This window comes from Pollachius pollachius (genome assembly GCF_949987615.1).
Source record: "Pollachius pollachius genome assembly, chromosome: 12".
Lineage (NCBI taxonomy): Eukaryota > Metazoa > Chordata > Actinopteri > Gadiformes > Gadidae > Pollachius > Pollachius pollachius.
The window spans coordinates 5,954,648-5,978,178 of record NC_136945.1 but is presented as its reverse complement, the minus strand read 5'-3'; the positions used below and the strand labels follow the sequence as shown (position 1 = coordinate 5,978,178).

The 23,531-nt window shown below is 44.5% G+C and overlaps 3 protein-coding genes across 5 annotated transcripts; 2 read left to right on the top strand and 1 right to left on the bottom strand.

Moving 5' to 3' along the window:
• Positions 1-852: 852 nt before the first annotated feature.
• On the top strand, positions 853-7,765 carry cdh27 (cadherin 27). The gene is made up of 16 exons (XM_079747725.1): positions 853-911; positions 1,320-1,445; positions 1,755-1,904; positions 2,005-2,146; positions 2,233-2,396; positions 2,832-2,963; positions 3,687-3,869; positions 4,120-4,442; positions 4,584-4,726; positions 5,232-5,456; positions 5,544-5,765; positions 6,226-6,347; positions 6,446-6,520; positions 6,609-6,650; positions 6,970-7,065; positions 7,161-7,765. Exons 1-16 carry the CDS (start codon positions 891-893, stop codon positions 7,359-7,361), a joined length of 2,367 nt encoding a protein of 788 aa, XP_079603851.1. The 5' UTR covers positions 853-890; the 3' UTR covers positions 7,362-7,765.
• Positions 7,766-8,080: 315 nt separating this feature from the next.
• LOC307083775 (protein LSM14 homolog B-like) lies at positions 8,081-10,247 on the bottom strand. Of its 2 annotated transcripts, XM_079747729.1 has the most exons (8): positions 10,073-10,247; positions 9,765-9,928; positions 9,546-9,675; positions 9,222-9,413; positions 8,864-8,944; positions 8,654-8,797; positions 8,453-8,582; positions 8,081-8,370 (listed from the first exon to the last, which is right to left on the bottom strand). In XM_079747729.1, exons 1-8 carry the CDS (start codon positions 10,197-10,199, stop codon positions 8,211-8,213), a joined length of 1,128 nt encoding a protein of 375 aa, XP_079603855.1. In that variant the 5' UTR covers positions 10,200-10,247; the 3' UTR covers positions 8,081-8,210. The 2 variants fall into 2 exon arrangements, with proteins under 2 accessions (XP_079603855.1, XP_079603856.1); XM_079747730.1 differs by lacking the exon at positions 8,654-8,797.
• A 902-nt stretch (positions 10,248-11,149) lies between these two features.
• Positions 11,150-21,129, top strand: LOC307083770 (transcription initiation factor TFIID subunit 4-like). Of its 2 annotated transcripts, XM_079747723.1 has the most exons (15): positions 11,150-12,342; positions 12,731-12,858; positions 13,394-13,513; positions 14,944-15,033; positions 15,197-15,319; positions 15,519-15,608; positions 16,047-16,265; positions 16,654-16,789; positions 16,871-16,976; positions 17,491-17,660; positions 18,478-18,608; positions 18,814-18,939; positions 19,350-19,406; positions 19,508-19,630; positions 20,070-21,129. In XM_079747723.1, exons 1-15 carry the CDS (start codon positions 11,694-11,696, stop codon positions 20,235-20,237), a joined length of 2,436 nt encoding a protein of 811 aa, XP_079603849.1. In that variant the 5' UTR covers positions 11,150-11,693; the 3' UTR covers positions 20,238-21,129. The 2 variants fall into 2 exon arrangements, with proteins under 2 accessions (XP_079603849.1, XP_079603848.1); XM_079747722.1 differs by having other exon boundaries at positions 16,654-16,976.
• The last annotated feature ends 2,402 nt before the right edge of the window (positions 21,130-23,531 follow it).

The window sequence follows — 23,531 nt, the reverse complement described above, 5'->3', positions numbered from 1 at the left end:
TCTCTAAGATGTTCAAAGGGATTTTTTATATTTTTGAAAAAATCTCTGTAATTTTGCCTTTAGGGACAGAATTAAACAGTATTTAAACAAAACCAGCAGGTTTTCAAAATCAACGTCAAAATGATGTAAAAAAAAACAATAAACAAACAACAAAAATCAATTCTAAGTGTTCAGTTGACAGGAAAGTTAAGATGCGGTGGTGTGTGGCCATCATTCTGCATTCAGCAACACCTGGAAAGATCATGAACACAGACCTATCAAGGCATATGTCCAACACATGACAATGTTTGCAATATTTTGCAGACAAAAAGGCAAAGGGACTCTTCTGACCCTTGTACATCTAGATATCCTAAATCATGATTTGTCTGTCGCCTCGAGGGCTTACTCATTGCACGCTGCGTTGTAATCATGCTTGTGTGAAGTGTAAAGTGTTCTCCCCAGAGTTAGGAACGCATCATTTCTTAAACTGGAAACACAAGTTCAGCTCTACGTGGTGGGACACATTATAACATGTGGGTTCGAGCAACGAGGATAGGGTTGAACCAATGAAGGAATATTAAGTACTTCTAACTCATATTAATATCCTTCTACCCCACTACGCGGTCAGTCTGGTGCAATAAGTCAAATTAATGAAAAACAACATACATTAAGAAAGTTGGTAAAATTTGGAATACAAGGAAGAACAACTGAACAAAATCAATCAATATAATCAATATAATAAAAAAATTCTGCGACTTAGAACTTGGCCTACAACCCGTTGGTAGATATGATCTATGAAACCTGTTATTATGAACATGTAGAGTGTAAAGGGGAGGGGTTGTCGAGATTGGATCATAAGTCAGGAGAGTCGGAAGCGAGATACAGTCACCCTGAACTTCTTGAAAGGCATCATGGTCTGGCTTGCTCTACTGGTAAGTTCGACAAAATATAGACCTAGTATGCTAAGAATAAGTCTATTTAGGAAATCACTGACTAATAACTTAAATACAATTATATATTTCGAGACATGGATTTTTCTATTAGAATTGTAGAGCATGGCTAATTTACCTAAATCATTTTGATACGGTTAATAATAGGTATAACAAAAACATTGTAAGACTGTGAGACATGGTCACTTAATTTGTCAAAAACATTTCTAAATCCATATTGAGAAGTAACACTAAAATTAAATGCTTTTGTGGTGACACCTCTGAAACACACTTGCTGTGTATAAAAGGCCAAGGGATTCCATGGAAAAACAAATTGCCAGTTCTAAAAACACTAGAACCGGTTTTGCTGCAGGCACGTCTTGTATTTAGATACTTGATTGTCCCTTTCAGTGTTGTGCTTTGCTCGGCGTGACCAGCAGCTCCGAGCTCTTGATTCGACGAAGAAGGTCATGGATCATTGAAAGCTTTACTTTGGAGGAGGGGCACCCAGGCCCCTTCCCCTATGAACTTGGCAAGGTAATGGACCTCACAGGTGTCCCTTCAGGATCACTCAATAAATGTTAACCTATTCTTAACACACAATTATAAATTTGTTTCTGTTATATTCCTCATGTCGTTTTTATCATTCTTTTTTTTTATGTAAGTAAAGCCCCTCATTGATCAACTACTAATTTATTCAGGTGTATCTGGTGTTAACCTGGCTACTTTATAGTGAAACACACCACCACAAGATTATCTATTATCATTTAGAATATGTTTCCTCTAAATGTTGAGCACTTAAAAAATAATTATTTTCTGACTATAAATGATTGTTGGATGTTGTAGATTCCATTGGTAAGGACTCACCAAGTCACTTTTCAAATCTTTGGCATGGGAGTGGATGAGCATCCAGAAGGGGTCCTCACCATAGACAGCAGGACTGGCGTCCTAACTGCCCACAAGTCTGTGGACTATGAGGAGTTGAAGAGACTCAACGTGAGGGATCATTACATACTCAATCTGAACTGTGATTGATTTAAATTGATAAATTGATGTTTCGAAAAGATAACCTTACCTTGGATGTCTATTTTTGTAGTTGAGATTATTGGCCTTAAAAAACGATAAAACCCTGGACACAAAGTTAGGAATTGAGATAACGATATTGGACATCAACGACAACCCACCGCGCTTTCTAAACGACCTGTATGAAGTCACCGTCAGGGAAGCTGTAGCTCAAGGTACATCCTAGCCAAACAAGCAAATTGCTGGTTTCTTTGCTACCAAAAAAATCGAAATGTCTCATTTATATTTCTTGGTGCTACAGGAACAAATCTCCTGAGTGTGTTGGCAAATGACAGAGACAAACCCGAAACACCTAATTCCACCTTCCACTATGAGATCGGGACTGTTTCCCCGAAACCACCCAATGCCGAGTTTGTTATGGGGCTGTCTGGTCAACTGTCATTCAGGGGTTGTTTGGATTATGAGGTACGTATGTATGTATGTGTGTGTGTGTGTGTGTGTGTGTGTGTGTGCGTGTGCGTGTGCGTGTGTGTGTGCGTGTGCGTGTGCGTGTGCTGTGTGTGTGTGTGTGTGTGTGTGTGTGTGTGTGTGTGTGTGTGTGTCTGTGTGTGTTGGGTCAACATGCAATTGGCTCACAGATTATTTTCATTGCGTAGTGGGTGGAGACAGGTTAAACCAGAGTGTCCATTTACGCTTCAAAATGATGAGAAACCACAGAAGAGAGAAGGAATGTTGACAGAGAGCAGCCGAGTGGAAATTTATCCAACGTGGGCTAATGTGGTGCAAGAGCAGAGTTTGCTTACCACCAACCGTCATGGTTTATTGTGCTGAGCAAAAGAGGCATACAAAATGTATTAATGCCTTGTGTTTCCTGCTATTTGATTCAACAAATGTATTCAGGCGGGGGCTGAATACAAAGTGTTGCTTGTGGCTAAGGACCATGGGGAAGTGGTGAGTTTGTCGAGTACCACAACAGCCCTGATTCACATCCAGGACGGTAATAATCACCTTCCAGTCATCACCGGAAAAACAGTAGGTAGTCACCACCGACAACTTAATGTTGACAGTTGAGATGTTGATTCTAATGACAATTGTCTGCAGCTAATCATTCAAACATTGAAATAAATGTTTGGCCATGTTTGAAACCCAATACAGACCCAAAGAGGCTCTGGTCCTGTCCAAACCTGGCTAAAACACTTTTCTGGTGATCCAATCAGAAGTGTGCAGCTCTGAGTACGTCCGGTTGTACCTGGCATTAGAATGGCATCAGTCCACATGATTCTGATCATGATCAGACGTCACTTACCCGCTTAACATGCAAGCAACATGTACATCATTTCCATTTGCAAAAACCAAATGCATGGTTGTTTTTAAGTGGCGGTGAGGAAGCTATGTACTTCAACATGCATTATCTGCAGTCAATTAAAAGAAGAAGCAGAAATCAAAACCAATTACTTGGCAAACCAAATTGCTCAATATGTTCAACGCACTCAGCTTTTCGGAATGTTCAGACATCGTGAATTAAGTCATCTTAAGTGTTATGATATGATTTTATGATTTTGATTGACAGAGGAATACATCTGCTGGCGTACTTCCACGTTTTGGGTGCATTCACACCTGTATTTAGAGCTGTCCACTTGTGATCAGATCCCCAAAGGAGCATAATTAAGTGTGAACAGAGCCACCAACCTTTTATCAGTTAAAGAAAAGGACCAAAGGACATGATGTGTTTTCTTCCTCCTATACACACAACAGGGCACTAGGACTGTGAAAGAGGGGGAGATTGGCGTGGTTCCCCTTCGTCTGCACGTCACAGACAGAGACCTGGAGCACACGCCTGCATGGAAGGCCAAGTACACCATGGAAGGCGACACGGGAGGGAACTTCAAGGTGGAAACGGACCCAATCACCAACGATGGAATCCTGACAGTCATAAAAGTGAGGAAGACGGCCGGCATGCCTATCATTTTTACATAACCGCACCTGGGACGCCAAAAAATGCGAATCCAAATATGCCAAAGTGAAGTGTGCTTTCTTGGAAAGTTATCAATGACTTTAATCTATGCGGGGGTGAAATGGATTTTCATCATAGATAAGAAACAGACTCCTCGTAAAATAGTTAAAAGTAAGTAAAACAAAGTTTATATTAAAAGGCCTTTATCCATAACCGACATCTGCTCCTCTCCAGCCCTTGGACTTTGAAGAGATAACAGAGAGGGAGCTCCTCTTCTCAGTAGAAAACGAGATGCCGTATTACTCGTGTAAGGTTAAAGCAAGGCCCGCGACCGGCCTGTGGGAGGTTGACACCAGCGGAGGTACAGCCGGCCCAGCAGGGGCGGGGCCAAAGCCGGACTCCCTGAGGGTCACCATTCAGGTGGAGGACGCCAACGACCCCCCGACGTTCACAGTGCTGGTCTACGAGGCCACGCTGGAGGAGAACGTGGCCATCGGTACCTACGTGCAGACGGTCACTGCTGTGGACCCTGACTCCAGTCACGCCAGAGACTTTGAGTGAGTGAAATATTAATCTTGTGTTACAATACATGACTTTATCTATCTGACTTTATATCGTTGTTTTTCGATTTATTCTGATGCTTCAGTTGTAGCTTCCAAGAGAGGATGACATCTAAGATCCATTGTTTAAACTGATAGGTATAAGATAGGTGAAGATCCAGGTGACTGGCTGAATGTGGACCCTCATACAGGCGTCATTACAACAGCCAAACGCCCGGACAGAGAATCCCCCCATGTGGTTGACAACATTTACACCGCAATCCTCCATGCAGTGGACAGCGGTAAGAAACACATCCCGTCAAGCATGGACCTGCACTTTAGCCTTTCTTGTAAAGCGTCTTTAAAATGGGTTTTCACAACAACAAAGATGTGGGGAGCTTCTACAATATCAAATGTAAGTTGATTTACAAGTGTACTGTGTAACATAATACAATCTAACAGAACACTAGCAGTCTATTAGCAGTAAATAAGTAAATCGTACATAACAGCAACAGCAACACATAGTAAAAGCACAGGAGTTTCACTAGGGTTCAAGACCTACCTGTACTGTCTGGCCCCACCCCTTTTAAGTGGGTGGGGCCAGACAGTACAGGTAGGTTGTAGGTCGGCGAGGCTAGACAGTACAGGTAAGTTGCATACCTGTCCTACGGTGTAGTCTTTTGACTGAAGGTGAAAGCTGACTATTCATTATTGAAAAGTCAGATTAAAAATGTTTTTTTTATAACCGCAATATCTTCCCCACAGGTTTAAATACTGCTCTAACTTTTGCTCTTTTTCCTGTGGCAGGCGAGCCCCCTATGACAGGCACGGCTACATTGCTTGTCCATGTGATCGACCAGAACGATAATATTCCGACGCTCTCAGTAAACAACGTGGTGGTGTGTGTTGGCGACGGCCCCACCAGGACCAACATCACGGCCCTGGACCCGGACAATGTGCCCTTTGGGGGACCTTTTACATTTGAACTCCTGGGAGAGGTCAAGGGGAAATGGAGCGTGGATCCCTCATATGGTCAGATCTAGTGAAAACAAGAGGGTCAAAGGAATAGGAGGAAATATTTTCAAAAGGCACAATAACTGTCTTTCTCCATTTCCACAGGCTACAAAGTGAACCTGGTGAAAGAAACTATTGTGTATACTGGCATACATATGGTTGAGCTCAAGATATCTGACCTACAAGGCGCCTTTGGCGTTAACAACCTGTCTGTGACTGTGTGCGACTGCACGGCCACGCCGTCCTGCAGGGGGCGCAGGGCCTCTTCCTCCACCGTTGGCTTTGGAGCAGCTGGCATCTTGTTCTTTGCCCTGCTTGTACTCATGAGTAAGTTACCGATTCCCTTCCTTTGGGTTAAGTTGTATGTATATCGTTTTTTTCTTGCGGATTGGATACGTTTTGGGAGGTCATTTAACTTATGAGAAAATCTTTACTGATCACTTATCTCTGATCTAAGAGCAACTCATTTGCTAGTATTGCTAGTGCGGCCAACCTGCACGGTGTTGAATTCTTTACAGACAATTTTCCAAAGAACGTTAGTGCTGTTGTTATTTGTCTTTAAAGTATACTAGTGATGGCTGAGTTTGGGTTCCCTGTTGGCCAATCACACGCTTACAGAACCCCACCTCCAACAACATGATTGATCTAAACAAATACACTGAGGTGAAAGGCGGTGAAATGCCCCGTTGACCCAGACTTGAACTGCATTTGCATTTGTGAGTCTACCTAACCACAAAAATACCAAACATCCAAAATATTCAATATGCATAACGTTTCCCTCAAACAGTAACACTGATGTTATCGTTCTTGATGACATGCAAGAAGGATTTCACCTTTTTGAAGACTGATCTGCCAAATGGAGAGTCACTCCTCTCATCCAACATTGAGATACCAGGAACAGATTGCAAGGTTATACAACAAAACCAATCAATGATGCAGTGTTATAGCAAGAGGCCTATATGCCACAAAAATCCTCACATCCTAACATTTGTTTTTCCTTTGCCAAGATACCTGTCAAACCACCTACGAAATCCTATCTATATGATTTCGGTGAATTAATGCAACACACACGCTCATTCAAGGTGGGTATCAACAAGTGTGAGTTGTGATAACGGGAAAGTCAAGATCACATAAAATGTCTAATTTATTGCTTGTCTTATTTCTTGAAAGACCGTGGAAGAAAGCTTCAATCACCAAGATTCCTGGGAGTATGTAAGTTTTAACATTCACAATGGCAGAAGAAATATTAAGAACCCACTATTAATATGACCAATTATAACTGATCGCCATTATAAGAGCCTTGGGTGTGTTATTTATAGGATGTATAAAAAATGTAAAACTTGTTTTACTAGCTGAAACCCTATTTATAGCTCGAACAAGAGAGATAGCTATATCTTTTTTCCGACCATTTGTTAAAAAGTATAGTGTTTGAATGTCATGTCCAACGTCAATTACATCATTCAGCCAACCAATTATAAGGAATTTCCAAAATCCTCTGTGAATTCCGTAAAGCAACCACTTGTCACCACAGAATCAAAGACAGAGCACAGTCATGTACCAATACCAAGAAGGCTCAGCCAAGTCAGGCTTCATGTCAGATGCAGGCCTCCTGGAACTGCTAAATCAGGTTTGTTCTGTCTACTGTTCTAACCAATCAGAAGCATCTTACAGCAACGCTACCCTGAACTCAATAATGAAAGGTTTGGCCTTGACTCCCCTTAGAGAATGGCTTATGTCCAGGCCTTGGAGGATGATTTGAATGACCATTACCCACACCTGTATGCTGATGAGGGGGATGAGGCACACCCACTCAATGACCTAGAAAAGATCCACATTTTAGAAGCAGTCTTCGATCATGGACAGCTTGATGACCTTGGGCCACGTTTTAATAAACTAGCATCAATTTGTACACCAGCACAATAGGGAATGTTTTGCATGAACCTCTGCAATCGCATTTGCTCAGTTACCTGGTAACATTTAATATAATGCAAGCTGCATCTGTGTAGATACAAACACTACATTCTAGACTCAGTTACGCTTTTCATCCAAGTTGTATAAAGATTTTGATGTTAAACCAGAATGATGTACAGCTTATTCATGCATGTTTGACAATATGTAAATAAATATACATCTAAAAATGGTTTAATTTAGGCTCCACAACTGAAGTACATCCAACGAATATTCATGAGTTTAGACCATCAAGTTGTTTCAAATGAGCCCTGTAAACTATTTGATTCCCTTCCTGATGGAAGAGCATTTACCTTTGGCCAATCAACTCTATCCTATCATTTTCTCACAACCATAAAATGTATCTGGCACTTTTTAAATAAACAACATGTGATCATATACGGTCATTTAATAATGAACTGTTTCAGAACACATTTCCACCATCTCAATTCTCCAAGATGAAAACAAAAATTATATTAAAGTACAAATCGTGTTCAACTAGTGGGAAATTCCTTCTAAAACAGTTTGAAGAGCTCACATTAAGACAGACATGCTATATAAATAATTTGCATAAATAAACGGCATGCCTTCAGGTCTGATTTTTTTTATGTTCCAGTGTCAGAAACTTAATTACATTGATGTAATTGATCTGGAGTCAAATTATTCTCCATTAATACAAATTAGTCCCAAAAACCACATTGGGTTCAACAGAAAAACCAAGACAAAAAGATACTCAAATGAAAACTGGATTCTTCTCAATTATGTTAGAATATTGAACTATTCGTGGCCCATTTACAAAAAAGATCATTAAATAAATAAAATTATTCACACTCTTCCACTCCCCACTTTAGGCGGGGCAGGCTGCTCCGTGCCAGACGGGCCCCTGCGGGCGCGGTACCCTCTAAACCCCCGGCCCCTTAGGAAGCGCCCCGGAACGCCAAAGGTCTCCATGTTCAGCTTCTTCTCCTCCGCCCAGGTGGTCCTTCTGAAACACAGGAGGAAAGGTCGCCATGGTTCCCTTTTCGATTTAGCAATTTGACCCAGTCAAACATTTGTTGAATGGTTACCGGGGTTTGAGGTCTGAGGAGATGTTGTCAAAGAAGCACTTTGCCTTGTCGTAGCACTTCTCCACAGGGGAACCCTCGGGGCTCTGGTTCTCCTGGACCTCCACACCAGGTTCCACCTTCTCCTCCCCATCTGGAGGGACAAGCACTTGATCTGGTTTGAGCTTCAGGGAAGATGCTGTGGTTTGGGTCACGTATACTCACCTGAAGCTTCCTTTACGATCTCATTTTTGTTGAACTTAGCATTGGCAGTTTCAAAGTCAAAATCCGACTCAAACTGCAAGGTGGAAGGCTTTGAGTTCTTCACAAGCAACTGGCCTCTGCCCCTGTTCCTGGACCTGCGGCTTCCTAAAGCAGGGGACCAGACTCAGACACTTTTTGGGGGAAGGGAAAACACTGCATTAGATTCCATACCTTGTTTTCTTCTCGGCCTTTGATTTTCGTCATTGGTTTGTTCTTTAACCCTGTTTGCATCGTTCGGTGGCGCTACTTGACCTGGGAAATAAGTCCAGGGAAAATGCAACTAAGGACCTGCATTTCACCAGGTACAAGCCATTCCAAAATAAAAAAATCTGTAATCATACGTTCTGATGTTCCGCCTGAGTGGCAGATGTACCTATAAACAATCTGGAGTGCGACATCACTATAGGCAAGATTCTGAAATGACTTATCACACCAGGTGGCAGAATAGGGACCTTTAACCCAATTAGCAAGTTTCCGTTTCAGTTCATAGGAAGGATAAAGCGAAGACACAGAAATGATGTCAGCTTACTGCTGGGAGAACTCCTACTCTGTGGCTGGGGTCCATCTCGGCCGGGCCGCGGTGAGGAACGAACAGGCTGTCTGGCCTGCTGCTGATTTGCTGGCTGAGCCCTCTTCTGGGCTGCGCTGGCCATCGGAAGAGTCTGAACAGCCTGCTCTACCATTGGGCCTCTTCTGGATGGGAGGCCCTGATATCCTGGTGCTGGAAGACAGTGAATACATATAAAGCCTAGTACACCATCTACTGTAGAAGTGTTCAAAACCTCAGACACAACGGAGAGTCCCAAAGCCTCCAAGCATGTTAGAGAGAGTTGACGCCATTAGACGAGGATACCTAGGCCCAGGGCAGCTGCATACTGCTGGTTGAGTAGAGAGCTAGCAGCCAGCTGGTTGTAGGAGGGCATCATGTCCCTGTACTGACTCCATCGTGGATTGTACGCACCGGGTGAGCCGCCGACAGATGACTATAAAATACACAAACGCACATTTACACAAATAATTTTGGACTTCTAGACATTAGTTTCATTTGTTATCTGGCGCTATAAGCACATACTTGAACAATAGCGGGGTCAGGAGGCAAGCCATGGTGTTGCTTTGGCGGTTCAGACACGGTTATATCTTTGATGTCACTGCCCCGGAAGATTATGTATTCATAAACGTCATCTTTGGGGGGAATTGGTCTGTCCGTGTGACGCCCTTCAGTCCCATATGATTTGACTGTTGGAAATACAGTAAGTGCATGAATGCATAATTTGAAACTTTCATGAAGATGTCCATAACAAACTAAAGATGACTTTGATGGCTTGGAAATAAATAAAGAGATCGGCCCGAGGCCCACGTGGACGCACAGAAGCTGCTTACCTTTCGCTAAAGCCACTGTTGACTTGTCCGTGTCGACGGAGGACAAAATGCCCTCATAACGAATCTGGGCTTTGGATATTAAACTGATTTTACTTCCAATGTAAGGCGTACCTCCTCCGCCGCTCATATTTTCACCTAGGTCAAAATATTATTAGTTGTTCTAAGCAATTTTCAACATGCAAGAACCGGTCCCCTAAACACCACACTTTAAGGTTTCTAAACCAGGTGCGCAATTATACAAACTCAAATCACCTGTGGTTTAAATAAGATCTATTTGACCCGCCCCCTTCCTATAAGGATGAGTGTCTGTCTGTCGTCCTTTTTGCCTAATCATGTGTTCATTTGGACCAAAGGGAAAATATGATTGGATGGGTTTATTGGCGACTGAGGTCGCCGTTTAACATAGCATGAGTCAAGTGTCAATCAAGTTATGTTGCCGCATGTGATTGTTGGAATGCAATAAATGCACCCATATTGCGTAGCCATAGACCACATATTAATCTATTAGCCTCATATGGAAATGCATATTTCAAGTCGTTTTTTTTTATTGAGACACTTGGAACCAAAATTACGTAACTATTGTTTTATTGTATAAACTGAAACACTGCCTTATATTCTACAGAAATTATTTACCCTACAGCGCCCCCACAAGCATTTATACAGTAACGTTAGCAGCTAGTCATTCCGAGCAAACGATGCAGCCATCTTGCCCAGAGCATCTCGGTTGATAAACGACACAATTATCTGGATATGTCAGGTGCAAATACATGTTTTCTGAAGCCAAACATTTCCCAACACAATGGCGCAATGGAAACGCCTTCATGCGCGTCAAAAAAGACCATCAGCAAGGTATAATTTCGTGTTAACTGTTCTCTTCCGATACATCCAGCTCGATGTTGATCCGTATGTATCATGTAATAGAATGACAGCTGAAGCCATTTGTACCGCCCTTTAAAACACGACGGGAACCAATCACTGCTCTTCCCGGCTTCTGTGAGGTGACGTTTTATTCCCAGTGCGCAGGCGCAAATCCACCGTAACTACCCCACTTTTCCACAAGCTCGTACGAGTGTGAAGATGGCGGTACGCTCCGCTCCACTGGATACGATTTTCTTGAATACAGACGAAAGTGTAACAGTAGTCGATTGTCATTTTATGAGGTCGTTAGAGTTAAAGTTTTCGTGGTCATCTCACAGGAATTCCTGGCTTAGATAAAAGTCTCCCGTTAAGCATAAAGTTGAGGTCCGACCGGGACTAGGGGTAAGCAGGAGCTAATGTCCAGCTGGCACTTGGTCAAGACGTTGCTAAAGCAGGTACGCTGTTGTTTTGCTTTTGTCTTGCAAAGTGTAGGCTACACGAAAGCAAGCACCAGAACGCACCGAGAAACGTTTAATGTGTATTAAAGTCCCCCCCCCACCCATCACCTTCATGCGTGTAGCCGATCTATTCCTAAACAAGTTGAAGTGCTTGTGGTCTCTTGTTTACTGGGGTGCTATGGGTCAGTTATGGATGAATCATTCGCAAATCTTCAATCACGGAGCATGACCAACTCAAGCCCCCGTGTGACTTAAAATTCCACCCAAAAGCCCATTCACAATTCAAACTTAATGAAAGACAAACCATGAACGCTCATACTTCAGGACGCGCTGCCCCCGTCACAAGTGACAGCACTAGCAATAGTAGCACGATGACAGCGATCACCAGTGGATCCGTTGTGTCAAAGGGGAACGCGATCAGAACAGCCACTTCGTCAAACAGTGTCATCCAGACCCATTTCACCAACTCACAGAATGTTGCTGCCACAACTCAGCCTGCGAGCCAGGAGAGGGGACCTATGACGACAGCGGTAAGGACACCTATGCAAAGCACGGGACCGTCAGACACAAACATGGATGTAACTTTGAACGGAACCAACAATACCGCAGGACCCACTTTGGTGGCCAACGCGGCGGGTCAGATCGCCACGAGCGCGCATACAAGTGTGCGCGCACAGACTCCACTTGTGAACAATGGTCAGCCGCCTGCTGCGGCTGTGTCGGTCGGAGTGGGCTCCCACATCATCAGGGCTGAGCCGCCCAAACAAATCATTCAGACGGTTTCGCAACAGGGCCTGCCGCCCGGCAGCGTCATTGGTCCCAGGCACGTGAGCCCGGTGGCTTTAGCTCCGAGTCCAGGCGGGATGCGAGCGCCGACGCAACAGCTGTTGGCTCCAAGGCTCCCGCAGACCCCTGCGGGACAGCCAAACCTACAGAACTTCCAACTGCCCCCTGGTATGTGAATGGAAAACAGTACATTCACTTTGTCTCTCTTGGTTTGGGAAGTCACTTTGACGTTTATTTATTTATTTAGTACCTTGCCATTTGATGGAATGTCCCCTAATTGGATCCGAAATGCTAATCGGTTAAAAATCGCTCTAATGCGTTATAACAAAGCAATAGTCGCCTTGATAAAAAAATCTAGGCAAAATCAGTAATTATTTACCAGTAACCCCACTCTGTACATTGTGCTCCTACAACTCTTCAACATCGACTTAAACCTAATTATATTCAAAACAATAAACTACAGTTCGAAGTTGTAATATTCCAGACCGCATGCCATCAGCTGTTCCCTCTCTTGACCCTGAACTCTAAAGTCTGGTGTCTCTGGGGGTTCCTATAGGCATGGTGCTGGTGCGCAGTGAGAGTGGGCAGCTGCTGATGATCCACCAGCAGGCCCTGGCCCAGATGCAAGCCCAGGCCGCCGCAGCCCCTCGGCCCGCCACCCCGGCAGCCATGCCCCTTGCTCAGGTATGAAGCCCCATGGCCTGGTGGGGCCTCCTACCCTTATCAAAGTGTTACCTTGGCGGGCTTCATAGGCAGCGGATAAAATAAAATCGACCAGATTTCCTCTCTACTTCATTCATTTTTAATGAGAGCATTCTGGGACTTTAACCGCGGGGGCACGTCAGGAATTTGCGTTTGTATTCACATCACGCACACCCGCTCCTGCTTTCTTGGCCCTTGTCGACCTGTTTCGGTCTCTGATAGCGAAGAGCAGCAAATGGGCTCCCAGCTGACCAATCAGAACACAACATGCCCCCGGGCCAATCAAATTAGAATTTAGCTCACTTGAGCTTGCTTGTCATCCAACTTTGTAATGGTTTTCAATTAGCTTCCCTGAAAAAAAACATTACAATGGACACAATGCATGCTAATTCAATGAAATAAAATGTAAGGAATAGAGAAGAAAATTTGGAATCTGATTTGAAGTGAATTGTAAGAGGGCTCTGCTCTATGGTTCCCTCCCACTGAGTCACACACTCACATGCTCTGTACCCCTCAGGCCCCTGGGGTCCCCATGAGCAGCAGGCCTATGGGCCCCGGCAGCATGGTTCGACAGGCATCCCCTGTGGCCCCAACCATCTCTCCAACTACTACCCTCCACAGACCCCCCGTTCTCCAGGTACTTCTGCTCCTGGTCTTTCATATCTCTTATGATTTTACTTGTTTTTAGAACTCCTATCCTGCAATAACCGTTCCGTGCTGACAGGTTCCTTCCCTCTTGCTCAATCTCTGCCTCGTCTTATCTAGTTTACCATCTCTAACGCATCCTTCGGCTAAATCTGTTAATCAGAAACCGGCTTTGATTTTTCTGGGTAGAAATGTGGTACATTTAAAGCTGGGGTTGGCAACTTTGGAGAAAAAACCGCCAGAGTGAGGTTGATTTTGAAAGTATCCAGCCAAATAAATCCTGCGCTTCTCTTCAGGCGGAGGACTAGTCCAAAAGAGAGCGGAGGGCATCGTTATCATTGCAAACCGTATTGCAAACCCACAAGCTCGCTAGCTTTAGCAGTAGGTCAGCATAGTGTTGTGGAAGACTGCTCATGTCCAATTATTGCACGGGCACTGGGCCAATGGGTAGGCACTCAGACAGGTAGGCCATCTTATCATATTAAATTATCATTTTAATATATGCTAAAGTAAATGATCGGACAGGCTTTTAGAGGCCTGCGACAGCCAGAGAAACCAGATGTATAAATATTTTTCAGAGCATTGGATTCATTGATTGCTGTTGAGATGTTTGTCAATTAATACGGTGTTCAAATCCATAGCTCATGAAGCTGTACTTGCATCTTTTGTCTTGCACTGTTTGATAAGAAAACATGCACACACACACACACACACACACACACACACACACACACTCAAGGATAACTTTGAAGGATTTAAAGATGACCAAATATGTGATTAAAGATCACTAAACCTGGTTCAGCAAGGGTCAGTCAGTCATCCTGTAGGATCCCAGAAAGGAAAAGTTCTGCACAGGTATACACACAGTGGGCACTACGGTCAAAACAAGAACATTGTTATGGGATCGGACTTGTAACCAAGGACTGAGCAGGGAATGAAGGTCACCTTCTGGGAAGTGGCTTTGGAACCCTGTAAAGTGCCATGTGTACGTTAGTGTAAGGCAATTAGCTCTGTATATTGCGTATATCACAAGATCTACTGATGGACAGCACAATGCAGTATGTGTATGTGGTTATCAGTAAAGGAACACCAGTGATCCATAATGGCAGCTGGGTAAGTGATTGCAATGTAGAATATAATATGGTAATGTTCAATCTGATATTTGTCCATGTGATGTGATCAAGTATATATATATATAACACCAATATAAGCATTCACGTTGAAATAACATCAATAAAGATATGTCAGTGTATCCTGAAGTCCACATTTACATCTTTGCAACCAAAATTGTTTTAACTGATTTGACTGACGTAATATCCACAATTCTCGTTCTCACCCTGCCACAATTAGCTATCTGTGCTCAGGAACACTGAGACACTAACATCTAAGATAACACACTCTCCTCACCGTGTGTCAACCTAGAGCTCCTCTGGACCTGTACCACCTGGCTCAGCACCCAGCACGGGCCCTGAGGCCACAGGGGCCACGGCTACCTCAGGACCCATCAGCAATGTGAGCAGAGCATTACATATAGGAGCTGGCCCGCTACAGAAACCCAAACTGTTGTTGTTCTGCTATAACTGTACAACTCCAATGCCCCACACCGGGGAGCCCTCAGCAGCCTATTACGTTCGATTTTTTGCTCGCTTCTTAACTTATTCTGTACTTCGTCAAGGAAACAATGGAGAACGTGAAAAAATGCAAGAACTTCCTGTCCACGCTGATCAAGCTGGCGTCGACGGGCAAGCAGTCGGCACAGACAGCGGAAAACGTCAAAGAACTGGTCAAGGAGCTTCTGGTGAGCGAGCTCTCTGGTCTACAGCCGGCACATTTGAATTTGCCCCAACACCCTGTCACGCACTGACAACTCCACCAGATGATGTTAAACACGTACATGATCTATAGCCTAAACACTTTTCAAAACATCTGCCTAGAGGGCTGCTAGTCATGCGTGTTCTTCTAACGCCACCACACTGCTGGGCCTCTAATGAACCTAGGAGGGCAAGCTGGAGGCCGAGGACTTCACCAGCAAACTGTACAGCGAACTCAACTCCTCACCACAGCCTTACCTTGTGCCTTTCCTCAAGGTACGCATCGCTCCGTAGTCAATGGTGTGCTGTACCCCTTTTAGAATAGACTGAAGATGTGTCAACTAGGGCCTATGAGGTGATGAGAAAAGGGTCTACAGAGCCGTCCACAGAAGTGTCCGCACACAAACACTGATGATATTCAATATTTATATCCCTCATTGTATTAGAGAACTGCTTTGGACAGTTGTTACCATGTTTATATTAGTTTTGAACTGTCAATAGTGTTTTATTGTTATTTATTTTTATATAATATATACTATTATAATATGCTACTATTTACTATGCATATTTAATTGTTGCACTTCTTGCCAGATCTTTATAATCTATTACTACATTATTACAGAATGACCCAGTGCAACTTTTCTGCACAAAAAGTAACAAAAACCACCTTGACTTTGATGTACCATCCTTTCATCCACCTCTGTTTTCTTCCAGAGAAGCCTCCCAGCTCTAAGGCAGCTCACCCCAAATGCAGCGCTGTTCGCCCAGCAGAGTCACGTCCCCCAGCCCACCGCCTCCACCCCACCCCCTGCCAAGCAGCCCTCCTCCCCGGCCACGGTGGTCCTGAGGAGCCCCGTCCCTCATCTCACCACGGCGGTGACCAGGCCCCAGGTCCAGCCGGACAACAGCAGACCTGGACCCGCAAACCAAATGGTATCTGTAGTTCTGGAGGGCCCCGAACCAAACCCCCTTATTAGCATTCTGAATTCTGTCAAATCGGAAGAAGTAGCACTGCCTAGAGGGCGTACTCTCACCTGTTGTCAATCACGTCAAAGGTACGCTGAGAAATATAATGCTGGCTCTAACATAATGGTTCACTCTGAGAAAAACAGGTAGCTTTACTTGTCACTGTAAACTGTTAGCGTGATGCCATTTCCAGCGTTGGACACCACAACTTTCTGGCAATACACTACCCCCTATTTTGTTTTGGACTGAACTGAGTCGACAGCCAAATCTTAAACGTTGGTTCTTTAACACTGTGGTGACGTTGGTTGATAGAAGCTGTCATATAATCTTCGTTTTACTCTTCAACCTGTTAAAGCTTCTCCAACCTCAGCCGCTGGCGGTAGGGATGCGACCGCCGGTTACCACGGCAACAGCGCCTATTGTGACGCCCAGGACCCAGAGCCCTGGGAAGGTCCTCTTGGGACCCCAGCAGCTCAGGCAGCTGACCTCAGGTCAGTCCACCTGCCTCCTCTGCCAGAGATGTGTCTGGTCCGTGTGTCGGTGTGATGCAGATATCTCTGTTTTCCCTGTAGGTCCTCCCGGAAGGACAGGCATCCTGCCTGTGTTCAAACCTGTTCCTCCTGCCGCTGTATCTCTTGCACAGAAGAACCAGCCGAAAGCGGCTGGGGGGACTTTCAAGTAAGGACAAAAGTACTACAAATGTGCAATGTAGTCTTTCAAACGTTTCTGCAAAAGATGAAAAATGTAAATGTAAATCATTTTGTAAGCGCTCTTCCGAAGACGATAACTGTTTATAAAGTCTTAACCTCCTGTGAGCATCGTTCTGATCATTCCTGGCAGTGCGATCGGCTAGCTGGGCTAAAGGCTAGATAGGCTAAGGGGAAGGGTAATCTCGGATCCAGCAATCATTCTACGTTATAGACTAACTTCTTGGGGGAGAGAGTTCAGAGAGTGGGCTGGAAAGCCAAAACCGAAGGGGCGGAGTTCCACCTGGTTTCCTGTTCGTTACAGAGATATTCTACCCAAGAGATACTGAATGGCAGACCAAGCATTCAGAAGAGGATTTAATTTATACAGTGGTCAGTCTACACTCTGTGGATTAGTGAAGCGCTTACAGATCCATGATCAAGCAATTGTGTCCAGAGGTAGTTGAAGTAAATGCTTGACCTAGGGACCATGTGTTTGTGTCCAGGGACGAAGATGACATCAACGACGTGGCCTCCATGGCAGGAGTCAACCTGACGGAGGAGAGTGCACGTATCCTAGCAACCAACTCTGAGCTGGTGGGGGCATTGACGCGCTCCTGTAAGGACGAGGCCTTCCTCTCTACAGCCGTGCTGCAGAGGAGGATGCTGGAGATAGGTCAGACACACACACACACAGACACACACACACACACACACACACACACGCACACACACACAGTAAAAGTCATATTTCTTGTTTTATCACTTCTCGTTTCATTCTTCCCACTTTTACGATCCTATACTTAACTTTGCAGAAACCAGCCAGAGTAAGCTAGATTTTGAAAGTATTCAACCCAATAAAATCCCACCTCTGACTTTGGGCCTCCCTCCAAAGCCAAATACACGTGATTTGCTTGCTAGCTCGAGCAATAAGTCCGCCCTGCCTTGTGGAAGACTCAATGAGGTCATGCACCATGAGGGAACGGGCAAAGTGCACGCAGGTAGCTGGGTAGGTAGGAGGACAGACTTTGGAGCCATCCCATCATTTTGTCGGGACAGAATGAAACGATTGGAAAGGCTTATTACAGGCCTGCAACAGCCACATTTACCAGGTTTATTTATTGTTTTGTCAGAGCATTTGATTTATTGATTGCTGGCGGAATTGGTTTGAGAGAATCTCAATGAATATTACAAAAAAGTCTACAATTAAATTGCCTACCCTAGATTATAGTCTTAATTTTGAACCTTATTTTTATTAAAAAATTACAATTGCAGAATAGTTTACAAATCCATATAAAGCTGAGGCACAACTCCACTCAGTGAACTGATAATGTCCATTATCAGAGGCGGGAAAGTGTAGAGTGAAGGGAGGCAATGTGCTAGAATTCAACTACATTTTTAATTGGCACGCTCCAGGTTCCAGATCATCATAAAGTACACCTTCATCTTCTCTATTTTTGGCTCATTGTTTTGTTTTGTTCTCTTTGTTTCAGGGAAGAAATTTGGTGTGAGCGAGCTGGGCGTTGACGTGGTGACGTTTGTATCTCACGCCACTCAGCAGCGTCTCCAGAACCTTCTGGAAAAGGTGACTCAGGTGGCACAACACAAGAACTTCAGCTTCAAGGTTGGTTCCTCATTTAAAAAACCGATGAAAATAATGTCAAAAGACCAGTCAATAGAAGGACCTCAGTTGGCTGGATTGACTTAAGACGTGGTTATAAATATACATCCGATTTTTCTCCATTCATCCCCCTGATGGTTCACTATACTACACCCCCCCCCCCCCCCCCCCCCCCCGTCCTGCGTGTGATTGGTCCTCTGTGGTCCAGGAGGAGAGCAGCTATGAGGGCAGCAGTGACGTGCGTGCCCAATTACGCTTCTTTGAGCAGCTTGACCAGCTGGAGAAACAGAGAAAGGAAGGGCAGGAGAGACAGATCCTTCTCAAGGCAGCTAAGGTAACCTCACCTCCAACCCGTCCTTCGCAAGCAGGCAACACAAGCACTTATCCCCTGTGGGCATTCCAATTCCACAAATCTATGCAAACTTTCTACAAAAATAGAGGAGTTATCTAAAAAAATTGTCTATATTTCTGGGGAAACTCCTCACACACGTGCAAACAACAGACGGGAAAATTATTTAAAAAAATGTTGCATGCCCAGACTGCATTGACTCTGTTATGAATTAATCACATATTGTCGTACCTGAAAAGTACCAAGCAGTTTTAAAGTAATCGCACCTTGTCGTTATTCAAGTATAAAGGAATCAAATGTGAATCCACCTGATTGGGGTGTAAATGGCTTGTAAGATGTCATCTGTCATCCAGTGAACTCTGAACCATACAGTGACTGTTTTCTCTGGCCTGCAGTCTCGAGCCCGCCAGGAGGACCCAGAGCAGCTGCGCCTTAAACAGAAGGCCAAGGAGGTAGGCCCAGAGCGAGCCCGTGTCCAGCTCCACGTTGCCCTCTGTGTTCTCCATGAGTTTTTAAAGCTCTTCCTCTGCTTGGCCGGGACGTTGTCCTCCAGATGCAGCAGCAGGAGCTGGCCATGATGCGGCAGAAAGAGGCCAACCTCACCGCCCTGGCAGCCATCGGCCCCAGGAAGCCGAGGAAGCCTACGGACGCGTCGGCCTCCGCTGGGGCAGCCGAGGTAAGGGGAACAACTGAAGCCAAACGTAGCTCATGAGCCTTGACTGTTAATGCGTAACAATCACGACAGTGTTCAGTGCATGGTAGAGCATGACTCTACGGCAAGCCGAGCTGGGCATGGCACAGCGCACTATGTAAAGCAATTCGATTGACCTGCCGTGACTCACGCTCATGCCTGTTACTGTTGCTGTGAATTGTGAAACCTACCTGAAGCTGTTGACAATGTGATATCCTTTACGCACAGCTTCGGGTGATAAGTCATTGGTTTCCTGGTGCACAACATAAAGGTGTAAACAAAAATGGGTCAGGCAACAAACAAGTTCAGTACAAATTCAAAGTGTCAAAGGCAAAACACATCAAGGTGAAAGGGCAAATCTCTCCCTCACACATGTACACGTTCCCTGTTATCATTCTGCCCCCCTGTCTCACGTCCATACCAGGGCTCTGGATCGGGGTCTTGGCTGGGTGCGAGTGCTGCGGGGTCGTCGGGGTCCAGACCCACGCGGCAGCGCATCACACGCATCAACCTCAAGGACCTGCTGTTCTGCCTGGAGACAGAGAGGTCCACCGCACACTCGCAGTTCCTCTACAAGGGCTTCCTCAAGTAGGCGGCCGCTGCAAGGGGTGTGTGTGTGTGTGTGTGTGTGTGTGTGTGTGTGTGTGTGTGTGTGTGTGTGTGTGTGTGTGTGTGTGTGTGTGTGTGTGTGGACCGATTGCCATCATAGCAGTTGGAGGAGCACCAATCTGAAAACTCGGCTACAGTTTTTTATTCAGAGCCTTTTTTCTACGGTACAATGAACTACTGTACACACATACACTGTAATGGCCGATAGTGCACTACGTTTCAAGGTTGTTTATATGTAAAAAATATTTTAAAGAAATTAATCTAGAGAGATTTTAGGGTTTTTATTAAACACCCACTACTTTTGTTATTAAACTTTTAATCGGCTAAACTCCAAACTGTGTAATCTACTGAGTTGCCTTTTAACTAAATAATTAAGCCATACAGCAATCCCTAATCTTGTCAACGGAAAGAGTGGTTGTTGACACAATGTTTGTGTGCATCTCCACTACCTTGATTGGTGTATTGGGTATATGTAGTAAACCCAAGCTTAAATTATTTGTGTTCATTTATTTATTATTTTGGTTCTTTCGTGACACGTCTGTTGTGTCCCTTAAATAAAAAAGATCTCACTGTAGCATGTTTATATTTGTATTAGGGGACATGTTTTTGTAATTTTACTACATTATGGTATTTTTTGAGCTCTACTAAATCTCTTTTCTTATTCTCTACTGCTCTACCAAAACTTAATCTACCTGAAATAGAACGTATTTTTTCTAGCAATCCATAAATATGCATTCTTATTGTCTTTAATCAATTTCACAAACTTCATGATTTATTTCTGTGCAAATATTTGTTGTGCTTTTAACAGACAGCCTTTTAATATGTAGGCCTACGAGTAGCCTACTAATTGATAATAGTTTCTTACAATCTGTAACTTAAGGAAAACATAAAATGTTTTAATTTGAGAATTATGATGCATTATTAGGAAAGAAATAACTAAATTTCCCATGTTTTGATAGATTGAAATAAATGTTGATTTTCCAATGAGCTTACAGTGGTATGCATGCTTCTCCACATCCCCCCACTAGAGTGCAGCACTGCTTCACTTTAATGTCCGTCTGCTCACGTTTGATAGGCAGTGTTTAGAGTTGAATCCCCTCTAGCTTTTCGTGTTGGTTGGCCAGCCCTGTTTAAACTAACATGTATCAGATACATCACATGTTCACAGCAAGACGAGTGGTCGGTGGCGTCGTGTCCTTAAACACACTGAACAGGCGACCCAACAAGCAACACACGCAACTCAAAAAACACAAAATCATACTGTACACACTTGCCATCATAACCATTGCAATCTTCGGCATGGCCTGCGTGCATTGTGAATGTTGTGTACATCTGTGTCGTGTCGTGGGCCAACCTTCCACGGCGTATTCCAGCTCGTATACTGCGGTGGCAACAGCTGGCACAGACACCGCACAACCTCACACTACTTTTGGGGAGGACTAATTAGGCCATCCCACCTTTGGGATGGCAGCCTGATGTTAAGCGGTTTTAAGCAGCTCTTATCTGCTTCGGTAACTGACCAAGGAACAATATGTGGTAAACTTATCGGTCTGGCTCAGCTGTTGGTTGTCCTCACAAAGCAGAATTAGATTTCCACTGGGTCGCAATGTTTCGTCTCTGTGTTTTTATTAAAGTGGAAGAGTCGACAAATAGTCCTGGAGGGCCACACGCGTGGTGTCCACTGCTGCCACAAAACTGCCTGCTGCTACATGAACAAAACCAAATGATTAGTGTCCTTGGGTCAGCAGCTGTGCCTTGACATACCATATCCAGCCTGTAGGTGGTACTATATACACGCTGTAGTCGCCACTCGGGATCATAGAGGTTGTTACGATAAATGAGGGAAGCCATCGACTCAGTTTTGGGTCGGCTTCAATATTTCCCCTGGTGACCATCCTGATCCTGCTCCTCAACATCATGGCTTGTTTAAAGGTAAGGCTACAAAAGCCACAACTTGAAAAGCAGAAGATGGTGCGGTTGCCATAGCGACACGTGACGTGGTGCACCTGAGGCTGGGGGTAAACACTCGCCTGCCAAACAGTGACAAAAAACAACAGGCCGCTCCAGCAGTAGATAAAGAAACTAACAGACAACTGTTAGTTTCTTTATCTACTGCTTTTTTGTTCCCCTGTGTAGGGAATTATTTGAAAACCAAAGTGTACGTGTGCGTGCATGCATAGGCTACATGCATGCATGCAACGCACACAGATGCATGCCACACACACAGATGCATCTATGCACTCAACCCGCACACACACACACACACACACACACACACACACACACACACACACACACACACACACACACACACACACACACACACACACACACACACACAGAGGGCCGTAGCACCAAATTCTGGGCCCTGTATACAAGAGGTACTGATGCCCCCCTGCCCCCCCCCGTCAGAATTGTTGAGGGGGGGGGGGCTCCTACCGCTAGGGGATGGTAGAAAATTCTACAGACATAATTTATTTATTTTTCTTTTACTTACACACACACACACACACACACACAGTATTTGATTGGATCGGTGTTGGTTTGCATTTGCTTGATTTTTCTACATTGGGATTTGATTAACAAAATCACTTGGCACCTTTGTGATGAATATGTAGAAGTTGCAATTTCCCCCCTATTTAGCCCTCTCAGAAGGGTATCTCTAATGGTTCTCCAGTAGGCATAGGCCGATTCAAGATAAGTAAAATAGTGGATTCTGTGGAACCTGGTTTTAATCCTATCCAGAATCACGCTGGGGGACAAACAACATTTAAAAGTCAGTCCGTTCATTTTATCTTCCGCCATGCCTCCTTGCATATTGTTGATGAAGCGCCGAGCTTATGAATAAAACTCTCCTTGCTGCAACATAAGAGCTGAATTCAAATGAACTGATATATAGCACACTTTGATTCACTCAGTGCGCTTTATCACCCATTAGGATGCACAAATTTAGTGGCCTATGACCGCTTTTATCCTCAATAAAACAGTATCCATTTCCAGTAACCCCCCTGGATAATCGCCCAGCGCACAGGAAGGATAAAAAAAAGAAAAGAAATGAACAGGCAGCAGCAACAATCCATTTGTTTTGCACCTCCTAAAGAGAAACACGACTCCATTGACTGCGCTCTCCCGCCCGGCCCCTTCTTAATGCTGACTGGAGGAGGTCTCTTCGGTCATAGGGCGGCGGGCGGGCCAATGTGTGTCGGACCTGCGGGTGCTGTAATAAGACGGTTAGCTATAAGCGGCGCTAGTGCGAGTTCACCAGCGCGACTGAACC